The sequence below is a fragment of the Gymnoscopelus braueri genome (genome assembly GCF_963280865.1).
Source record: "Gymnoscopelus braueri genome assembly, chromosome: 9".
NCBI lineage: Eukaryota > Metazoa > Chordata > Actinopteri > Myctophiformes > Myctophidae > Gymnoscopelus > Gymnoscopelus braueri.
This window is the reverse complement of record NC_137610.1, coordinates 137501-156631: the sequence shown is the minus strand read 5'-3', so window position 1 is coordinate 156631 and position 19131 is coordinate 137501. Positions and strand designations below refer to the sequence as shown.

Below are 19131 nucleotides of genomic sequence, written 5' to 3'. Positions count from 1 at the left end.
ACAAGCTTTTAGATCAGCTTTTTTTCAGCACACAAGTCAAGTATAAATCTGGCATTACGAAGCCATCACAGCCTGCCAAAATACGTTTGAATCGACTAAATCAACTGTAGATTTAGTCGACTCAAATCTTATGATATTTAGTCAAGACTAAAACTAAACCTTTTCCGTTAACTAAAATATGGAATTAAACTAAATGGAATTGTATTCAAAAGACTATGACTAAAACTAAATAAATATTTGCTGTCACAATTAAAGGTAGGGTAAGTCATTTTCTTTGGGTAAATAAGTGTTAAATAACTCTATATTCTGATAGTAGCCTACTCATTGCTATAGACTAGAGTGTTTGTTCAGTAACAGGAGTCTCCATGTCTCTCCAGCTCTTAGAGAATAGTAGTGATGGGCCGATACCACATTTCTTCAAGTCGATACGATACCGATATTTTTGGGGCCAATTTTCCGATACCGATACCGATACCGATACCGGAACCGGAAACAGAAACAAACCGGAAACGGGACCGGAAATGGCCATAAACCGGAAACGGAAGTACCATAAACGGATCCGGAAATGGCCATCAACCGGAAACGGAAATGGCCGTAAACCGGAACCGGAAGTACATTAAAAAGTATTGATATTTTTTTTAAAGTAGCGATACCAAACGATATTCAGACAATCGATCGATATATCGATACAAGTATCGATATGCCCATCACTAGAGAATAGAGGATAGAGAACTCAGACAGGATACAGATTAAACAAGTGAATTTGGAAATATGACACAAATAAATGAGCTGGCAAAACGTCCAACTGGACCACTATAAAAAATGAAGCTGATCAATGGGTACTCTCTCCTGATAGGCTGAAATGTTGTCACCTACCTGAAACTGTATTTTTTGTTTATCAAAGAGCTGGAGAGACATGGAGACTCCTGTTACTGGACAAACACTCTATAGCAATGAGTACTTTCAGAATAGAGTGCTATTAACTTGTACCCAAACACTTTTTGTTTTAACAAAAAAAAAAGATCACTTACCCTACCTTTAACACCGGTTCACAGGTTCAACCAGGAGTTCCTCCAGGGCGACAACGAGTTCACAGCCTTCATGAAAGTGCAGCAGGAGGGATGCTACTGCCCCGAAGGCACCCACTTGTTCAGTCCAAACTCCAACGAATGTGTGAAATCCTGTGGTAAGAGAGATACCCTCAAAGCTGCATGGATGTCAACACACTGGCTAGGGACAGGACGCTAATTGTTATTATCGTTATTATCACCAGTGGTGGAAAAAGTACTCAAATGTTTTACTTAAGTAAAAGTATCGATACTGCAATGTAGAAATACTCTGGTACAAGTAAATGTCCGGAGTGTGCTCTAATGGATGCTGTAATTAATTTTATTCCAGTGCTCCTGTATCCAAAGATACACATTGACTAAGAAAGTTTTTCTCTTTTTTTCTACAGACATTTGCTGGCTGCCGAATGGAAAATGGAAGATGGTAAAATCATTCAACAAACTTTTTAGCAATTTGATGGACACTCACATGAGTTGCTAATGGCCATACTTTATACACACATTGCAATATGTATCTGTTTTCCATTCAAATTAATGTCAACATTATTGTCACATCACACAAGTTTACAGAGGTACAGCGAGTGCATTTTCCGGCAGCGGCAGCTTCCGCGGAGCTTCCGCGGAGCTGCCGGCGGCGCCAGCTTTGGGAGTGTGCTGCGTTTGTGTAACGCAGTCCCCACCAATATTATTTACGATTCTGTGCCTATCGGTACATAACTCGGACGGCGCTTTGTCGACTAGTAGACCATCGGCCGGTCGTCGCGGGCACTCGCGCCTGGAGGCGCTCGGGCGCGACTCCTTGGCCTCAAGGTCTACTGAGTCGGCGCGCCTCCGTCATGGTCCAAAACTATACTTTATCGGCGAAAAAAATAAGTTGACTGCGGCTCCTCCACCGGCAGTTCCGCGACACCGCCGGCAGTCACTGCCAGGAGCTGCCGCTCCTCCACCGGCAGTTCCGCGGTTGCTGCCGCTGCCGGAGAATGCACTCGCTCCTTCTGAGTTTACAGGTGTTAAAGAGTTATACTGTTTTGAAGTTACAAAATATAGTCCTAAGAAAAGAGAAAGAACAAACACATGAAAAACATTAGATAATAGAAAAATGCAAAAATAAAAAAATATTGTTATTATAATAATAATAATTATTATTATTATTATTGTTACAGGTGAGTGACACATGGGAGGAGGGGTGTAACCAGTGTACATGTGAGGAGACGTTGCAGATCAGCTGCAACAGGAAATCCTGTCCAGCGCTGCCACCAATCAGCTGTGACCAGGAAGGCCAGGTGAAGGTCACCCAGAGCCTGGGCTGCTGCTCAACTCAGAAATGTGGTATGTACCCTAAAATCCTCAGGGTTTATTTAACTCATAAGCCTGGAAGAGGTGGTCTGGACTGGAGTACCATTCATGCGTACTCGGGTACGGTACGCGGCAATGGGGTACGGTACGCGGCAATGTGAATTAAAGCCATCCATACCGAAACAAAGAAGTGGACTGCTATTCATATATCATCATATCATATCATGTGAGTGAGGCATTATTTTACCTGGGATGTACCTTCTGATAGTTCTACTTGAATGTCGACATTAAATAATAATCCTGCCAGTGTTTCAGTAGCTTGAGCGTGAAAAAAATAAAGACACTCAAACAAACACTTGTCCGCGGTTGTCTAGGATGAAGATACCAAGGATTAGTCAGTGACGTCACTACAGTTGACTGCATACGCTAGAGCAGGGGTGGGCAACTTTGATGACGGAGAGGGCCACTATTTCCACACTCTCTCCAGAGGGCCACATTGTATATAATGTCCTGCAGAAACGTCTTATCTCCGTATTTTTACTTTTTTCGTAAATTGATGCTGTACTTCGCCATTATATGTCACACAAAAGTAGCAAAAATAGCCGATCTACAAGCTCAAAACGCGTCGCACTCGTTTTGAGCTTGTAGATCGGCTATTTTTGCTATTTTTGAATTGGAATCCAGATTTTGTTTTGCTATTGTTGAAGTCCTGAAAATATTTTTTTAAATTTAATTTCAAATGCATTTAGTTATACTTATGTTAACTTTATGAACTTAAATACAAATACATTGGACATAAAAAAGACATTAATATGGACTGAAGTAATTAAAACGGGTCATGTTTGCATGTTTGGAATTGTAACAGCTGAAATATTAATAATATATCAGTACTCCGATATTAACCTGCGGGCCACATTAAGTGAAGGTGGGGGCCGCATGTGGCCCCGGGCCGCCAGTTGCCCATGTACTGTATGCGCTAGAGGCTGCAAGGTTTCAAAGACCGGCAGTGCACACTGCTTTGGTTGTGTATTGTTATTATTACAAGATGTCAGGAACGCAGTCAAACATTAATATTCTGTTCGATACCGTTTTAAGGCCGATATTGGCCGATATTGGCCGATATTGCGATGATATGATGACCAATCAAACGGTGTATCCCTAATAATAATGACCAATAGTCATCATGTTGTGTGTGTACCAGAGTGTGCAGTGAAGCAGTGTAATAATAATAATAATATAATGATAATAATTAATGTTACAGAATGTTCAGTGAAGCAGTGTCCAGACACACCCTCGTGTCCTCTGGGATTCTCCTTGCACTCAACCATGGGAGTCTGCTGCCACAACTACACCTGCGGTGAGTGTGTGTGTGTGTGTGTGTGTGTGTGTGTGTGTGTGTGTGTGTGTGTGTGTGTGTGTGTGTGTGTGTGTGTGTGTGTGTGTGTGTGTGTGTGTGTGTGTGTGTGTGTGTGTAGTACTTTTACTCAACTACAATTATTTGAAAACTTCAGTTACTAGTTACTTTGTAGATTTTGACTATTAATACAAAACATACATTACCCACTTCAGCCCTATATACATTTCGGCCATTTGAAAATAGCCGATCTACAAGCTCACAATGCGTCGCGATGCGACGCATTGTGAGCTTGTAGATCAGCTATTTTTAAAAGATTGTTATACTTTTGAAAACTTGTGAAATGGGACATTCTGCATAATGAGTACTTTCTACTTTTGGTACTTTAAGTACATTTTGATACCAATACTTTTGTACTTTTATTCAAGTACACTTTGAATTCCGGACTTTTCACTTGTAGAGTATTTCTACATTGCAGTATTGATACTTTTACTTAAGTAAAAAAAAAAGTACTTTTTCCACTACTGCCATTCTGGCAGAGAGCTACTCTGTGATTGGTGCAACATGATTCTGAAAGCCGAAATAAATGTCCTTTTTGAAGTGTAAGTCGTTTTAAATGTCATATTTTTTCCTGTTGCAGTTCCTAAAGACGTGTGTGTTTACAACAGCCATGAGTATAAGGTGAGAATTGACACCCCACACTATAGGCTTGTCACAATCATGACATTTTACGCAATGATTCATCGTCATTCAAATCATTGCGAGAATGATTAAGAATGATTAAGAAGTGTTTTTGGCATTGAACATCGGAACATAATAAATCAAATAAAAAAAATATGTTTGGCCTTTTAGGCTTCATAAACAAAAATGTTACAGGGCGGATATGACAAATAACCAGTGGTGTAAAGTAACTAAGTACATTTACTCAAGTACTGTACTTAAGTACAATTTTGAGGTACTTTTACTTTAGTATTTCCAATTTCCAATACTTTTACTTTTACTCCACTACATCTCTGAGGAAAATATTGTACTTTTACTACACTACAATTATTTGATAACTTTAGTTACTAGTTACTTTGTAGATATACAGTATTACATTATAAAACATACATTAACCAGTTCAGCCCTATTTTATACCTAGGCTATTTGAAAATAGCCAATCTACAAGCTTACTCATTCATTCAACCTTTATTTAAGATTCTCGGAGAGATCATTGGGAGACCCTCATTTACAATGATGCCGAGATTACACACATATAAATAACAACGAGTTGCATCGCAACGCGTTGTGAGCTTGTAGGTCTGCTATTTTCAAACATTTTATTACTTTTACTTTTGCCCCGAGGCACCCACAGTATTGGCGTGTGACTGCAGTGATACGTTGCGGTCCAGTTGTGTTTCAGTAAAAAAGAGTGACACTGTCTCCCCCCCCCCCCCCCCCCACAACAGGTGGGTGACTCTGTGGTCCCCATGCACCCATGTGAACGGTGCACATGTGGCCCTCAAGAAGATGCCAGCACCCACCTGCACAGGGTGCAATGTCAGCCCCTACCCTGTGACACACACTGCCAGCCGGTAAGACACAACGCACGCACGCACGCACGCACGCACGCACGCACGCACGCAGGCAGGCAGGCAGGCAGGCAGCCAGGCAGGCAGGCACGCACACACACACACACACACACACACACACACACACACACACACACACACACACACACACACACACACACACACACACACACACACACACACACACACGCACACACACACACACACACACCAGTGTTGCCCGATTTTGCGAGAGAAATCCCAGGTCCATGAAAACAAGCCCAAAACAAGCGAATAGGCACATGAGCACTGTAAACGTATATACAACAGCTATTTGAAAATAGCAGATCTACAAGCGCACAGCGTGTTATGAGCTTGTAGATCGGCTATTTTCACCAAAAGAAATGCTGAAATAAAATGTGGAATATTTGGAATATCTTTTAAAACATCTTAACACAAATCTGGTAAGGGGGTCCCTGCCACAACATTTTTTAAAATGTGTCTGTAGACGTAATTAATTTGGGGGTCCTTGACATGAAAATATTTTCTTTGTTTAGTCTTAGTCTTTTTAATGTTTTGTTTTTGCCTGGTCTTCAACTATTCCCAAACTAATGAGGCAAACACAAATAAGAAACCAAATGGACCCTTACATTTGATTCCATCTGTGTACGTCCTTTACAGTTGAATCAACACTGATGATTCTACTGGGTGGGCAAGGGTCAAATTCTGGACTGACCTAAAGCAGTGGTTTTCAACCTTTGTCATGCCAACGACCCCTAAATTGATATACATTTGGCCGCGGACCCCTATCTGAAAGTGTTTTGTGCCAGGGACCCCCAGAAGAGAAATGTGTGTTAAAAAATGCAAAATTATACAAAATGATTCAAACACTTTCAAGATTTTTCAAAAATGTTCAAAAATAGCAGATCTACAAGCTGCATAGCAGATCTACAAGACGCAGTCACTTAGTGCCGCGCTGCAAGCTTGTATATCTGCTATTTTTGTATAGCCAACGTATACAATATGGATAAAGGGGTGTAAATGTATTAACACCATATGCTGGGGACCCCCTGGAACCCCCCCAAGGACCACTGGTTGTCCCTGGACCACTGGTTGAGAACCACTGACCTAAAGCAGTCCAGCACCCCCCTGTGGGTCCCCACATGGTTTAGGGGGGTCCCCAGATGACAGTACAGTGACAATTGTAGGACTTTTAAGACCTTTTTAATAAGACCATTACTGCATCGAAAGTAATCAACAAACTATATAATACAAACTTGTCAAACACTAGCCAAAATGTCACATACCATAAAAAAAGGATCTTGGATCTTGTAGCTATTTTCATAATATGTATCTGTGGAACCGAGTCAAACTGAATGGAATGCCTCAACTCCTACAATTCCAACTGCTTGTCAGTGTGGGGGGTCCCTATAGTTCAAATATGATTATTTTGGGAGGTCACAACCTGAAAAGGTTCAGAACCACTGGCCTAACACGTTGTATCAACAGCAATAAACGTGGTGTGTGTGTGTGTGTGTGTGTGTGTGTGTGTGTGTGTGTGTGTGTGTGTGTGTGTGTGTGTGTGTGTGTGTGTGTGTGTGTGTGTGTGTGTGTGTGTGTGTGTGTGTGTGTGTGTGTGTGTGTGTGTGCGTGCGTGCGTGCGCGTGTGTGTGTGTGTGTGTACAGGGTCATGAGTACCAGATGGTCCAAGGGCAGTGCTGTGGAAGTTGTGTCCAAACCAGTTGTGTGGTCATGCAACATGACAACACTACACACTCCTTTAAGGTTTGTCACACAGTACCAACGCACAGTTACACAACACAACACACTCCTTTAAGGTTTGTTACACTGCACCGACACACAACTACACAACACAACACACTCCTTTAAGGTTTGTTACAACTACACAACACACACACTCACTAATACACAACGCTACACACACACCTTTTGTTATACAAACGCGTCACAGTGCTTTCTTTTAACATTTTGTATTTTAAATGTACTACTATGTATTATGTTTTTATGACAATACTTAAGTACTTATACTCAAGTACATTTTTTAATACACTTTTTACTTTGTGTTTTTTTGTTGTTGTGGTAATGCTACTTTTATTTAAAGGGCCAGTTCACCCCCCAAAAAATATTTGTTTCCATTGTTTAGTCATCCCATGGAGACTTGAATTCATGGATATTTTTTAGTTTTTGTCGCATTCCTAAGGCAATAATTTGATGACCAGCGGACCGGTAGGCAGTGGTTCCGGAGACACAAAGGGGACTCCGGAACCACTAATCAAATGATTGGCTTAGGAATGCGACAAAAACTAAAAAATCCATGAATTTAAGTCTCCATGGGGTGACTAAATCCCTTTATGTAAAAAAAGAATAATCAGTGTTCTACTTCCACCACTGCTGATGTGCCTGTGTTTGTGTTGGTGACATGTGGTGTTTTTGTTGTGTTGGTGACATTGTTGTGCGTTTGTTGTGTGTGTCTACAGCCCGGTGACATCTGGTCTCCTAAAGGAGACGCTTGTGTCAAATATGAGTGTGTGAAGATTGGAAACCAGTTCATCACCATGGAGGCCAAGATCCTCTGTCCTCCTTTTGACCCCTCAGAATGCATACCTGTAAGGATACACACAGACACACACACACTCACACACGCGCACACACGCGCGCGCACACACACACACACACACACACACACACACACACACACACACACACACACACACACACACACACACACACACACACACACACACGAGTAGTACACACACCGAAGAAGAAAGAAAGAAATTTAAAAATCACACCCAGTGTGAAGTGGTCGGTGTGGTCATCACAGTGGTCATCACTTTTTTTTGAAGCTCACTTAAAAAAAAAAGTTTTTTTTAAGTGCATAGTCCTATTTATAGGTTGTTAATTTCATCATGTGTCTCGCTAGCCAATCACAGTGCTGAATAGAGTCAGCCAATAGAGTCAGCCAATCACAGTGCAGCTAGCGTTGTACTAATGTAGCCAATCACAGTACAGCGTAGGGTACAACGTAGGGTACGTAGGGTACAATGGGTGGCCAGGGCCACCCATTGTGGGTGGAAGGGGTGTACAATGGGGGTGTACAATGGGGTGTACAATGGGTGGCCAATCACAGTGCAGCAAATGTCAATGTCCCAACCCCAGTTATAGGGGCGGCTACACCGCCCAAAAATGACACAGATTCTTTCCCAGTCTAAATGGGTTAAGTTATACTTAGTTCTCACGCACCAAAAATAATCCTATCTACAGGCTCGTGAGCTTGTAGATCAGCTATTTTCAACGGAATGTTCACTCCGGGATGGGGATTACGTTCATGTGGTTACGTTTTCACTCTTGTCTCTCTCAGGGAACCGAAACCACCGCTCCTGATGGCTGCTGCCGTGCTTGTAAGTGCATAATTTATTTATATTGTACTGTGTAAAAAGGTAGAGTTGAACAGATGTTAGGGAGCATTGCCCACAGTATCTACATACTGTATATTTTGTGCTCAGTACAGGCATGGATGTAGCCTCTTTCTGATCACCATAACGCTACATAAACTTATTTCAGTACAAACTCAAACGTGACATGGGAAACCCTGTTTTTATCTTCAGGTTTAATAAAGTTAAGGTGTTAAATTCACTCATACTGGCATTAGATTGACATTAATGTGATTAAACTCCTCTGTAGAGTTAGTTTTCTCCTGACCTTACCTTTACCCACACCTTTAAACTTATTGGAGTGAAATTAGGATAATAGATGGCAAAGCTACCAGTAATAAACCTGACAATGTGTCTGAATCACAAAATAATGTATGCTAGCTAAATAATTCACCCCACCCACCCAGGGGAAAACCAGGATCTCAAACACCACTGCAGACAGACAGACAGACAGACAGACAGACAGACAGACAGACAGACAGACAGACAGACAGACAGACAGACAGACAGACAGACAGACAGACAGACAGACAGAAAGACACCTGCTTGGTGCAGGTAGAAGACGATAACTGTCTACCTCTGCTTGGTGCAGGTATAACACGGGATCGTCCGTGCAACATCAGCAGCACCGAGGTTTACCTGGAGAACATGGGCTGTCGCGCCAAAGAGCTGGTCAACATCACTTCCTGCGGGGGGGCCTGTGGCAACTACGCCTTGTGAGTATCCGTCCATATATGGACGTTTAGATGACGTCATGTCCAGGCCACATCACTGCAGTTGTAACATTTCAAGAAAATGCAGTGGTGGAAAAAAGTACTCAAATGTTTTACTTAAGTAAAAGTATCGATACTGCAATGTGGAAGTACTCTGTTACTGATCTACAAGCTCACAACGCGTCGCGTTGTGAGCTTGTAGATCGGCTATGTTCAAATAGCCTAGGTATAAAATAAGGCTAAAGTGGTTAATGTATGTTTTATAATGTAATAATTCATATCCGTAAAGTAACTAGTAACTAAAGTTTTAAAATAATTGTAGTGGAGTAAAAGTACAATATTTGCCTCCGGGATGTAGTGGTGTAGAAGTAAAAGTATAGACAATTGGAAATACTCCAGTAAAGTAAAAGTACCTCAAAATTTTATTTAAGTACAGTACTTGAGTAAATGTACTTAGTTACTTTACACCACTGAAACAAATCATGAATAGATCAACTCAATACAAATCAGCTTTGTCAGTATGACTGATGGATCAACCGTAAGACTGTTGATTTTACGAAAGATCTTTGTTACTGTTCTTTATGCAGTAAAATGTTAACGTTAATATGTGCCCCCATATTTCCTTTGCTACATTTACTTAAGTGAACAAAAAATACATTGGAGTGCTTCTTCCACCACTGTATTCTCCGTATAAGCCACTGGTTCCCAAACGTATTAGAACTCCAGTAAAAGTACTCACAATGTTTACTTAAGTAAATGTATCAATACTGCAATACAGAAATACTCTGTTACAAGTAAAAGTCTGGAATTCAAAATGCACTTGAGTAAAAGTACAAAAGTATTGGCATCAAAATGTACTTAAAGTACCAAAAGTAAAAGTATGCATCATGCAGAATGTCCCATTTCACAAGTTTTCAAATGTAAAAATGTATAAAAGTATTTTGAAAATAGCAGATCTACAAGCTCACAATGCGTCGCATCGCGACACATTATGAGCTTGTAGATCAGCTATTTTCAAACGGCCAAAATGTATATAGGGCTGAAGTGGTTAATGTGTGTGTTGTAATAATAATTCAAATCTACAAAGTAACTAGTAACTTAAGTTTTCAAATCATTGTAGTGGAGTTAAAGTACAATGTTTTCCTCTGAGATGTAATGGAGTAGAAGTAAGGAAGTACTGAAAATTAGAAATACTCCAGTAAAGTAAAAAAATGCCTCAAAATTGTACTTCAGTACAGTAATTGAGTACATGTACTTAGTTACTTTCCACCACTGGTACTTTTCCACCACTGCACTGGATCTAAGCCCTCCCGTGTCCTCTCCTCTCGTATAGCTACTCCCTGAAGCTCCAGTCCGTGGAGCGTTCTTGCTCCTGTTGCCAGGAGGTTTCCACGTCTCAGCGTAAAGTCCAGCTCTCCTGCCCCAACGGCACAGAGCTGACCTACACCTACACCCACATCGACGCATGTGCCTGTCTGAAGACGGAGTGCAGGGTGCTGGGCCGCAGTGCCATGGCACCCATCACGCCCACCCGCAAGTCGCGCCAAGGCAGAAGATAAGAAAGCTGGGACCAGAGTGCTATTAAAAAGAGGATCGACAGTACACACCCATGCAACTGCCAATAACTTAGATCTATAATTCATAACTTAGTTCCATATATAACTCATAACTTAGCTCCGTATCTCAGCTACCATAACATATCATAACTGAATCATGTAACCTTAGTAAGTGTAGTTTTTACTGTCGGCTGCACAGATTAAGTCTCTATTTATGTCTAACGCAGTTGTTGAACAATGTGTTTGAGAACTAGTATTATACAACAGGTAGTTCCGACCAAGCAATCTGATTGGCTGAAATAGCTTTCTAGCCGTGCTTCAAACCAGCATCATAGCACGGGCCTAATCACATTAAATAAATCACTCCGCACTGCAGTCCGCACCTGATTAGACCATATATCGCACAGCTGTGCTGTGAAGTCACGCTGTCCCACGGTAGGAAAACAAACAGACAGTACCCACCGCCGCCACCGGGAACAAACAGCTACGCAAAATGGACTATGTTGTTAATTTTGATTTGGTGGACTTACGGTTGATCAATGGTTAGAAGAGAGCACACTAAATCGCCTAAAATCCTATAATAAAAGGAATAACTGGAAAAAAGTGTGCTTTATTTCAATGGTAACATCCATACTGTATAAATATCCTCCTGTGTTAAAGTAAAATTACTCCCATTTCGTTAACAGTCCAGTGTATGTTATACTCTATCGTACGAAGGTATCGCACGGCAAAAATAGCCGATCTACAAGTTCACAACGCATCGCCATCTTGACGTGTTGTGAGCTTGTAGATCAGTTATTTTGGCCACGTAACACGATCGTACGACGGAGCATATAGCCTACTGGAATCAGCTGTGTTGATGAGACGATGACTCGGAGTGCTGCGCTGTCAGGGACTATTTTGTCTCAGTCAAACAAACTCTTCTCTTTACAGGGAAACGGATAAGCGAAATGTTTTTTATTATGAATTGCCCCACAATATGAATACATTTGGATGTGTTTTGTTGGTAACTGTTGTATAATCGCAATATTATACTCGAGGGTGTGCTTTACCTTACATTATTAGCACTTCTGTGATCGCGGCGGAACTCGGCTGACGCCTCGTTCCTGACCGCATCACAGGCGTGCTAATAATGACGGTAAAGCACACCCTCTCGTGTAATATTGCTTAAGTATAGGCTTGCTTTTTCTCTCAATGTTTTGCACAGCTGTTCAGAAATAAAGCTCTTGGCTACAAGCTAAGCATAATATCCACTGTTGTCCTGGGTTTGGTTTATTGATGCAAATGATGTGGTGTGTGTGTGTGTGTGTGTGTGTGTGTGTGTGTGTGTGTGTGTGTGTGTGTCCGTCCTTAAAATGGTTCTCAAAATGGGGTCTGGGGACCCCTAGGGGTCCTTGAGGAGGTTCTAGGAGTTCCCCAGCAAAATACGTTAATATGGCATCAAGATCAGTTTAACCACTTTAAACCTGTTATACAACAGCCGTTTGAAAATAACAGATCTACAAGCTTGTGAGCTTTTAAGAATTTGGAATATTTTAGAAACATTTCAACCACACGAATATCGTAATGGGGTCCCTGGCACAAAATATGTTCAGATGGTACCTAGCATCTGTCTGAACAACATGCTATAAATAACATTCATTAAGGGATAGTTCACCCCCAAAATGACTTTTTTCCCTATCAATTACACACCCCATGGAGACCTGAATTCATGGAGATTTTTTTGTCGCACTCCTAAGCCAATAATTTGATGAACGGCGGCCTTAGACCTTAGCATCTTCGCCGGTCATCAAATTATTGGCTTAGGAATACGGCAAAAGCAAACAAATCCCTTTTGGGTGAACTATCCCTTTAAATTTCATTCATGAATTTGCCCAGTACTAGTACTGATCAGTACTATGATCTTTATGATCATAGTACATCATTTATTGTGTAACATACAGTAAAAAGGTTACTTTACTTTTAATTACAATACTGTAAGTTGTGTATGTTGTGTGTGTGTGTGTAGGCTATATGTAGATAGATAGATAGATAGATAGATCGATAGATAGATAGATAGATAGATAGATAGATAGATAGATAGATCAATCGAGAGATAGAGTGTCCATACATGCATGCGTGTGTGTGTGTGTGTGTGTGTGTGTGTGTGTGTGTGTGTGTGTGTGTGTGTGTGTGTGTGTGTGTGTGTGTGTGTGTGTGTGTGTCTGTGTGTGTGTGTGTGTGTGTGTGTGTGTGTGTGTGTGTGTGTGGTGAACCACTGCCCATAACTCGATCTGAAGGATGTGTGTGATGACATGTGTATCGGTGTGTTATTGCGTACTATATCCTGAACCACTGTTGACTCCCCGGCCTGCAATGTTTGCACAGGACTAGTGCAAGATTAAAGCCACCCCCCTCCCCCCACACACACACACACACACACACACACACACACACACACACACACACACACACACACACACACACACACACACACAGTGTTTGCACAGGACCGTGCAGATTAAAGCCACAACACCGAGCTGCCAACCTGCGTGATGACAGCTCCAAGCAGCCAAAACACACACCGCGTTGAAGCTCAAACACTGCCTCCCGGAGGCAAAAGTTGCCTTTGAGCAAAGTTGCCACCGCAAGGCACACACACACACACACACACACACACACACACACACACACACACACACACACACACACACACACACACACACACACACACACACACACACACACACACACACACACACACACACACACACACAAACACACACATATGTACAGAACTATTCACAGAATGATGGGTGGGGAGCGCACGTAGTCTGTAAAAAAACCTGGTAAACAAAAGACGATGTTGATTCATTTAGCATTTATCGTGCCAGATATACGTCAGTGAGAAGCATTACTGCGACAATGTGGCTCTCAGGAGCACTTTGTGCTTTCAGACAATGACACGCATTAACACATTCAAACCGGGAAAGTGTCATTTTAGATTTGAACCACTTTAACCATTATCTTAAAACTTTGTCAATTCAAAAATAGCAGAAATACAAACTTGTAGATCTGCAATTTTTTGAAAATTCATGAAAATGTGTGAAAATCTTTGAATATATATATTTTTAAAGCGAACATTTACCTCAAATCTTTGCTTCTGGGGGATTCTAAATGTCTTGTAAATCGCAACAGTTAAAACAAAAAAAAACGTATGTTTCTATATCAGTGGTTCTCAAACTTTTTCATGTCAAGGACCCCCAAAAATATATGTATTTGGCCACGGACCCACATTTAAAAATATTTAGTTCCAGGGACCCCCATAAAGTTAAGATTGGAGTAAAAAAAAATTCGCTTAAAAATATATATACATATATATTCAAAGCTTTGCAGACATTTTTCGCGATGTTTTCAAAAATAGCAGAACTACAAGCTCATAGCACAGCACTCGCACACTGATTCTGGGGGTCCCTGGAACAAAATATTTTTGAGGCGGGGGTTCCGCGGCCAAATACAGTATAATTGTGGGGGTCCGCTACATGAAAAGTTTGAGAACCACTAATATAGCAACATGGGTTTTTCAGAAAACTGTTGGGTTGTAGGAGTACTAGGAGACATTTGTACAATCGGCCTCAGGTCTTAGTGGGTTAATGTGAAGTGTGCTAACCAGTACTGTAGCTGGGGTGCAGCTGGTGATGGAGAAACAATATTACAGTGAACAATACGATAGACAAAGGTGACTGGCTACAAAGGGCTGCCACCTTCTGTGAGGAGAATTAAGGACAATGAATTAAACGGTGTCCTGTTTAACATGGGATAGATGTGTGTGTAGTTGGTGGTAATAGTTAGACCAGTTAGTATACTGACTATTATTTCTTTAAAGTCAGAACAGAACTCTGAGAGTATGCAAACGGGACCAAATGGATTTAAAAAGGTCCATTTGGTCCTGTTTGTACACTCTCAGAGTTACAGACCTGGAAGGGTCCATTTGGAACCCCCTCAAGGAACCCTGGGGGTCCCTGGACCCCACATCTCCAGACCTCTCAATCCTCCATCTGACTATGTTTAACCTCATGTACATGCATGTCACTATAGAGTATATGCTAATGTATTTTGTGTGTGTGTGTGTGTGTGTGTGTGTGTGTGTGTGTGTGTGTGTGTGTGTGTGTGTGTGTGTGTGTGTGTGTGTGTGTGTGTGTGTGTGTGTGTGTGTGTGTGTATGTGTGTGTGTGTGTGTGTGTCTGTATACATGCCTTTGTGTGTGTGTGTGTGTGTGCGTGTGGCCTGCCGTGTGGCTGTGTGAGTAATGATGATCCTAAAACTTTATCTAACCACGTTAACCCTGGTATCCCTATTTTGGTCATGTCATTATAGGTAAACATACGTTGTGAGCTTGTAGAGCAGGATGTTTATGTTTCGTAGGAATAAGTACTGTATATAGGGCTTAAGTGGTTATTGTTGTCTATGTGTATGTGGACGAAATCAACAGGGATAAGCCTAATTTGTACTTTACCATACAACAGTGTCGCTAACCAAAAGATTTTCACTTTGTAGTTGAAGTATTAATTGTGTTGGACTTACTATGTGACATTTGTGTCTGCGTGCTTTTGTGCATTTTTTTGTGCGTGCATACTGACATGATATGGCTCATCATAACCTTTAATGTAGAAGCCCTTTCATGCAATGTGGTTGCGTATCGCGCTGTACCTTTTAAAGATTTTTTGGGGCACATTTTGCTTTTTATTTATATAGTAGACTGTATAGATTAAAATCCACAAGGAGCCCATCCACAGGATGGCATTCACAGGATCTAGTAAGTAACAGAGCCGTTGTAGCTTAAGGGAGTAAGCAAACTCTTACAGCATATGTTCAAATAGAACAAATATCTTAGCACAAGGAAAACAAACAGCACACTCCTATTTGCCACGAGACTTAATGCCAGGGAGTGAGGCAAAGGCTAGAACGTATATACGAAATATAGATGAGTTTATCAATAAACTATGACCACCCAGAGTTCAGGACTAGGAAGCAGAGTTGCAGTCCTACACGCTTCTCTGTGCTTCCACCAGAGCAGCCACTGTAAAGAATCTGGGAGTCACGTTTGACCAAGATATGTCCTTTCAGTCCCACATAAAACAAATTTCAAGAAATGCCTTTTTTCACCTGCGTAATATTGCAAAAGTTAGGCACATTCTATCCCAAAATGATGCAGAAAAACTTGTTCACGCATTTGTTACTTCTAGGCTGGACTATTGCAACGCTTTATTATCAGGCTGCCCAAGTAAGTCCCTAAATAGTCTGCAGCTAGTCCAGAATGCCACTGCGCGCATACTGACAGGAACAAGAAGAAGAGATCATATCACTCCTTCATTGGCCTCTTTGCACTGGCTCCCGGTTAAATACAGAATAGAGTTTAAAGTTCTCCTCCTCACATATAAGGCTCTCAATGGACAGGCACCAGTATATCTCAAATAACTCATCGAGCCCTATAAACCAGCCAGAACACCATTGCGTCCACAGTATGAAAAAATGCTTACGGCTCCAGGAAACCCCAAAAAAGCTAGAACATGAGGCAGAGCATTTAAGTTTCAGGCACCTCAGCTGTGGAACCTTCTCCCAGTCTCAGTCCGTGAAGCAGACACACTCTGTATATTTAAGACTAGATTAAAAACCTTTCTCTATGATAAAGCCTATAGCCGAAGTGTATAGACTCAGTCACCCTATAGTCATCCTCTCTCCCCTCCCCCTCCCCCCCCCCAAGTTTCAGGCACCTCAGCTGTGGAACCTTCTCCCAGTCTCAGTCCGTGAAGCAGACACACTCTGTATATTTAAGACTAGATTAAAAACCTTTCTCTATGATAAAGCCTATAGCCGAAGTGTATAGACTCAGCCACCCTATAGTCATCCTCTCTTTCTGTCTCTCCTCTGTCTCTCCCTCTCTCTCTCTTCTTTCCCCCGACACGGTCGAGGCAGAAGGCCGCCACCCTAGAGCCTGCCTGACGTTTCTTCCAGTTAAGAGGGAGTTTTTCGTTGCCACTGTCGCAAAATTGCTTGCTCAGGGTGGGATTGTCGGGTCTCTTCTCTACATGTAAAGTGTCTTGAGACAAATTGTTGTGATTTGACACTTTAATAAAATTGAATTGAATTGAATTGAACGTCTAGTTCCTTCCTGGAGAAACCAGCAAGTGTGAGGGGCACCCCAAAGATGGCTACCAAGGGGCATGGGTCTAGGTTGATATTTAGAGCTTTGCCTAGCGTGTCGAAGAAACAAGACCAGAACTCGGCCAGCTTGGGACAGGAGAAGAACATGTGGGTATGGTTGGTAGGTGACAAGCCACACCTGTCACAGGCGACGCTCGTTCCTGGGAAAAGGTTGCTAAGTTTAGCTTTTGTAAAATGAACCCTGTGCAAGATTTTGAACTGGATTAGGCTTAAGCGAGCACATGAGGATGTATTATTGACCCTGAAGACTGCCTCTTCCCACTGTACATCTGCCAGGTCAAACTCAAGCTCCGTTTCCCATTTACCTCTGACCCCCGCGAGCGATAACACTTTCAGTGATGATATGATGTCGTATAGGGTCGAGATCCCGCCTTGTGCTTTTGGAAGAGAAAGTATTTTACTAACCGCTGAGCCTGTTGGGGACTGGGGAAAGGGTGTAAAGTGGGTACGGGCGTAGTCGCGAGCCTGAAAGTAACGGAACAGGTGGGAGTGGGGTAAATTAAACTTGGTGCGGAGAGCTTCGAAGGAGGCAAATGAGCCCTCTAAGTATAGGTCTGAGAAACGAGTCAAACCTCTCTCTCTCCATAAGTTGAAGGCTGCGTCTGAGCTGGAAGGTTTAAACAGATGGTTGTTGCAAATCGGGCTGTAATGAAGCCTAAAGTGTTTTCTGAACTGGTTCCCGATTTTGGTAGCACTTTACAATAATGACCCGTTATAAAGCATTTATAAACGTTTATAAGCAGTTTGTAGACTATTAACAAATCATTAACAACCTGTTTGTTGACATTTGTAAATGATTACTAAAACCTTTATAACTATGGTTACAAATAATTTATAGGGTATTAGTAAGTAGTAAACTATTCATTAATAAGCCATTTATATACATCTGTAAATGATTATTAAATCATTTGTAATGACCCATTAAAAAGCATTTATAAACGTTTATAAGCAGTTTGTAGACTATTAACAAATCATTAGCAACCTGTTTGTTGACATTTGTAAATGATTACTAAAACCTTTATAACTACGGTTACAAATCATTTATAAGGTATTAGTAAGTAGTAGAACTATTCATGAATAAGACATGTATAATACATCTGTAAATGATTATTAAATCATTTGTAACTGATGTTATATAATATATACAAGCTATTTGTAGATCAATAACTAATCATAGACAAACTATTTATATACATTGGTTAATGATTATTAAATAATTTATAATAACATTGTAGAACATTTAAGAATCATTTAACCATTATTTAAAACACATAAAACATTATTTATACTCGAGTTTGTTCATCAATAAATAATGTCATTTAAATTGTAGGAAATCATTTGTAAATGATTTATAAAGTGGTATAAATTGAGTTTTTTCGTGGTTTATAGCACATCTCTTTAAACACGTATTAAGACTTCATAAATCATGTGTTAAATCTTTGTTCTAGCCCAAGGCATGAACAACAAACCATTTCTAAGCAATTATTACATATTTTCTAAATGTACAAATTAAACATTTAAAAATGATCTGCAAATCATTACATGATCAATTTTACTTGTGGGTAATTTGGGAAATGTGTTTGTTCGTGTTTAACATATGCTTTGTAAAACATTCCTAAAATATCTATAAATCCTTAGTACATGTTATTATGTGCCCTATAGTAAAGTGAAGTCAGTTCATCATTTACAACTGTCTGTTAATGTGTTTGTTCATGTTTAACATATGCTTTGTAAAACATTCCTAAAATATCTATAAATCCTTAGTACATGTTATTATGTGCCCTATAGTAAAGTGAAGACATTTCATCATTTACGACTAATTATTTTAATGTGGACTTTCTCCTTACCTGTTGCAAACTACCTGGCTTTCATGTGTGCAGACACCAAAAATTACTAGAATTATCTTTCATGTTAAGCAAATTATTCATAAGACATT

At 40.8% G+C, this 19131-nt stretch overlaps 1 protein-coding gene across 1 annotated transcript in view; it reads left to right on the top strand.

The window, feature by feature from the left end:
* Positions 1–11246, top strand: part of LOC308091627 (uncharacterized protein) — a 69369-nt gene extending 58123 nt beyond the window's left edge. The window contains exons 53-63 of the mRNA XM_080437289.1: positions 1056–1186; positions 1457–1491; positions 2231–2396; positions 3625–3720; positions 4358–4398; positions 5166–5291; positions 6954–7052; positions 7766–7894; positions 8650–8689; positions 9315–9438; positions 10769–11246. Coding sequence (XP_080293415.1) covers positions 1056–1186; positions 1457–1491; positions 2231–2396; positions 3625–3720; positions 4358–4398; positions 5166–5291; positions 6954–7052; positions 7766–7894; positions 8650–8689; positions 9315–9438; positions 10769–10994 — 1213 coding nt within the window. The 3' untranslated portion in view covers positions 10995–11246. The remainder of the gene's footprint in view (positions 1–1055; positions 1187–1456; positions 1492–2230; positions 2397–3624; positions 3721–4357; positions 4399–5165; positions 5292–6953; positions 7053–7765; positions 7895–8649; positions 8690–9314; positions 9439–10768) is intronic.
* The last annotated feature ends 7885 nt before the right edge of the window (positions 11247–19131 follow it).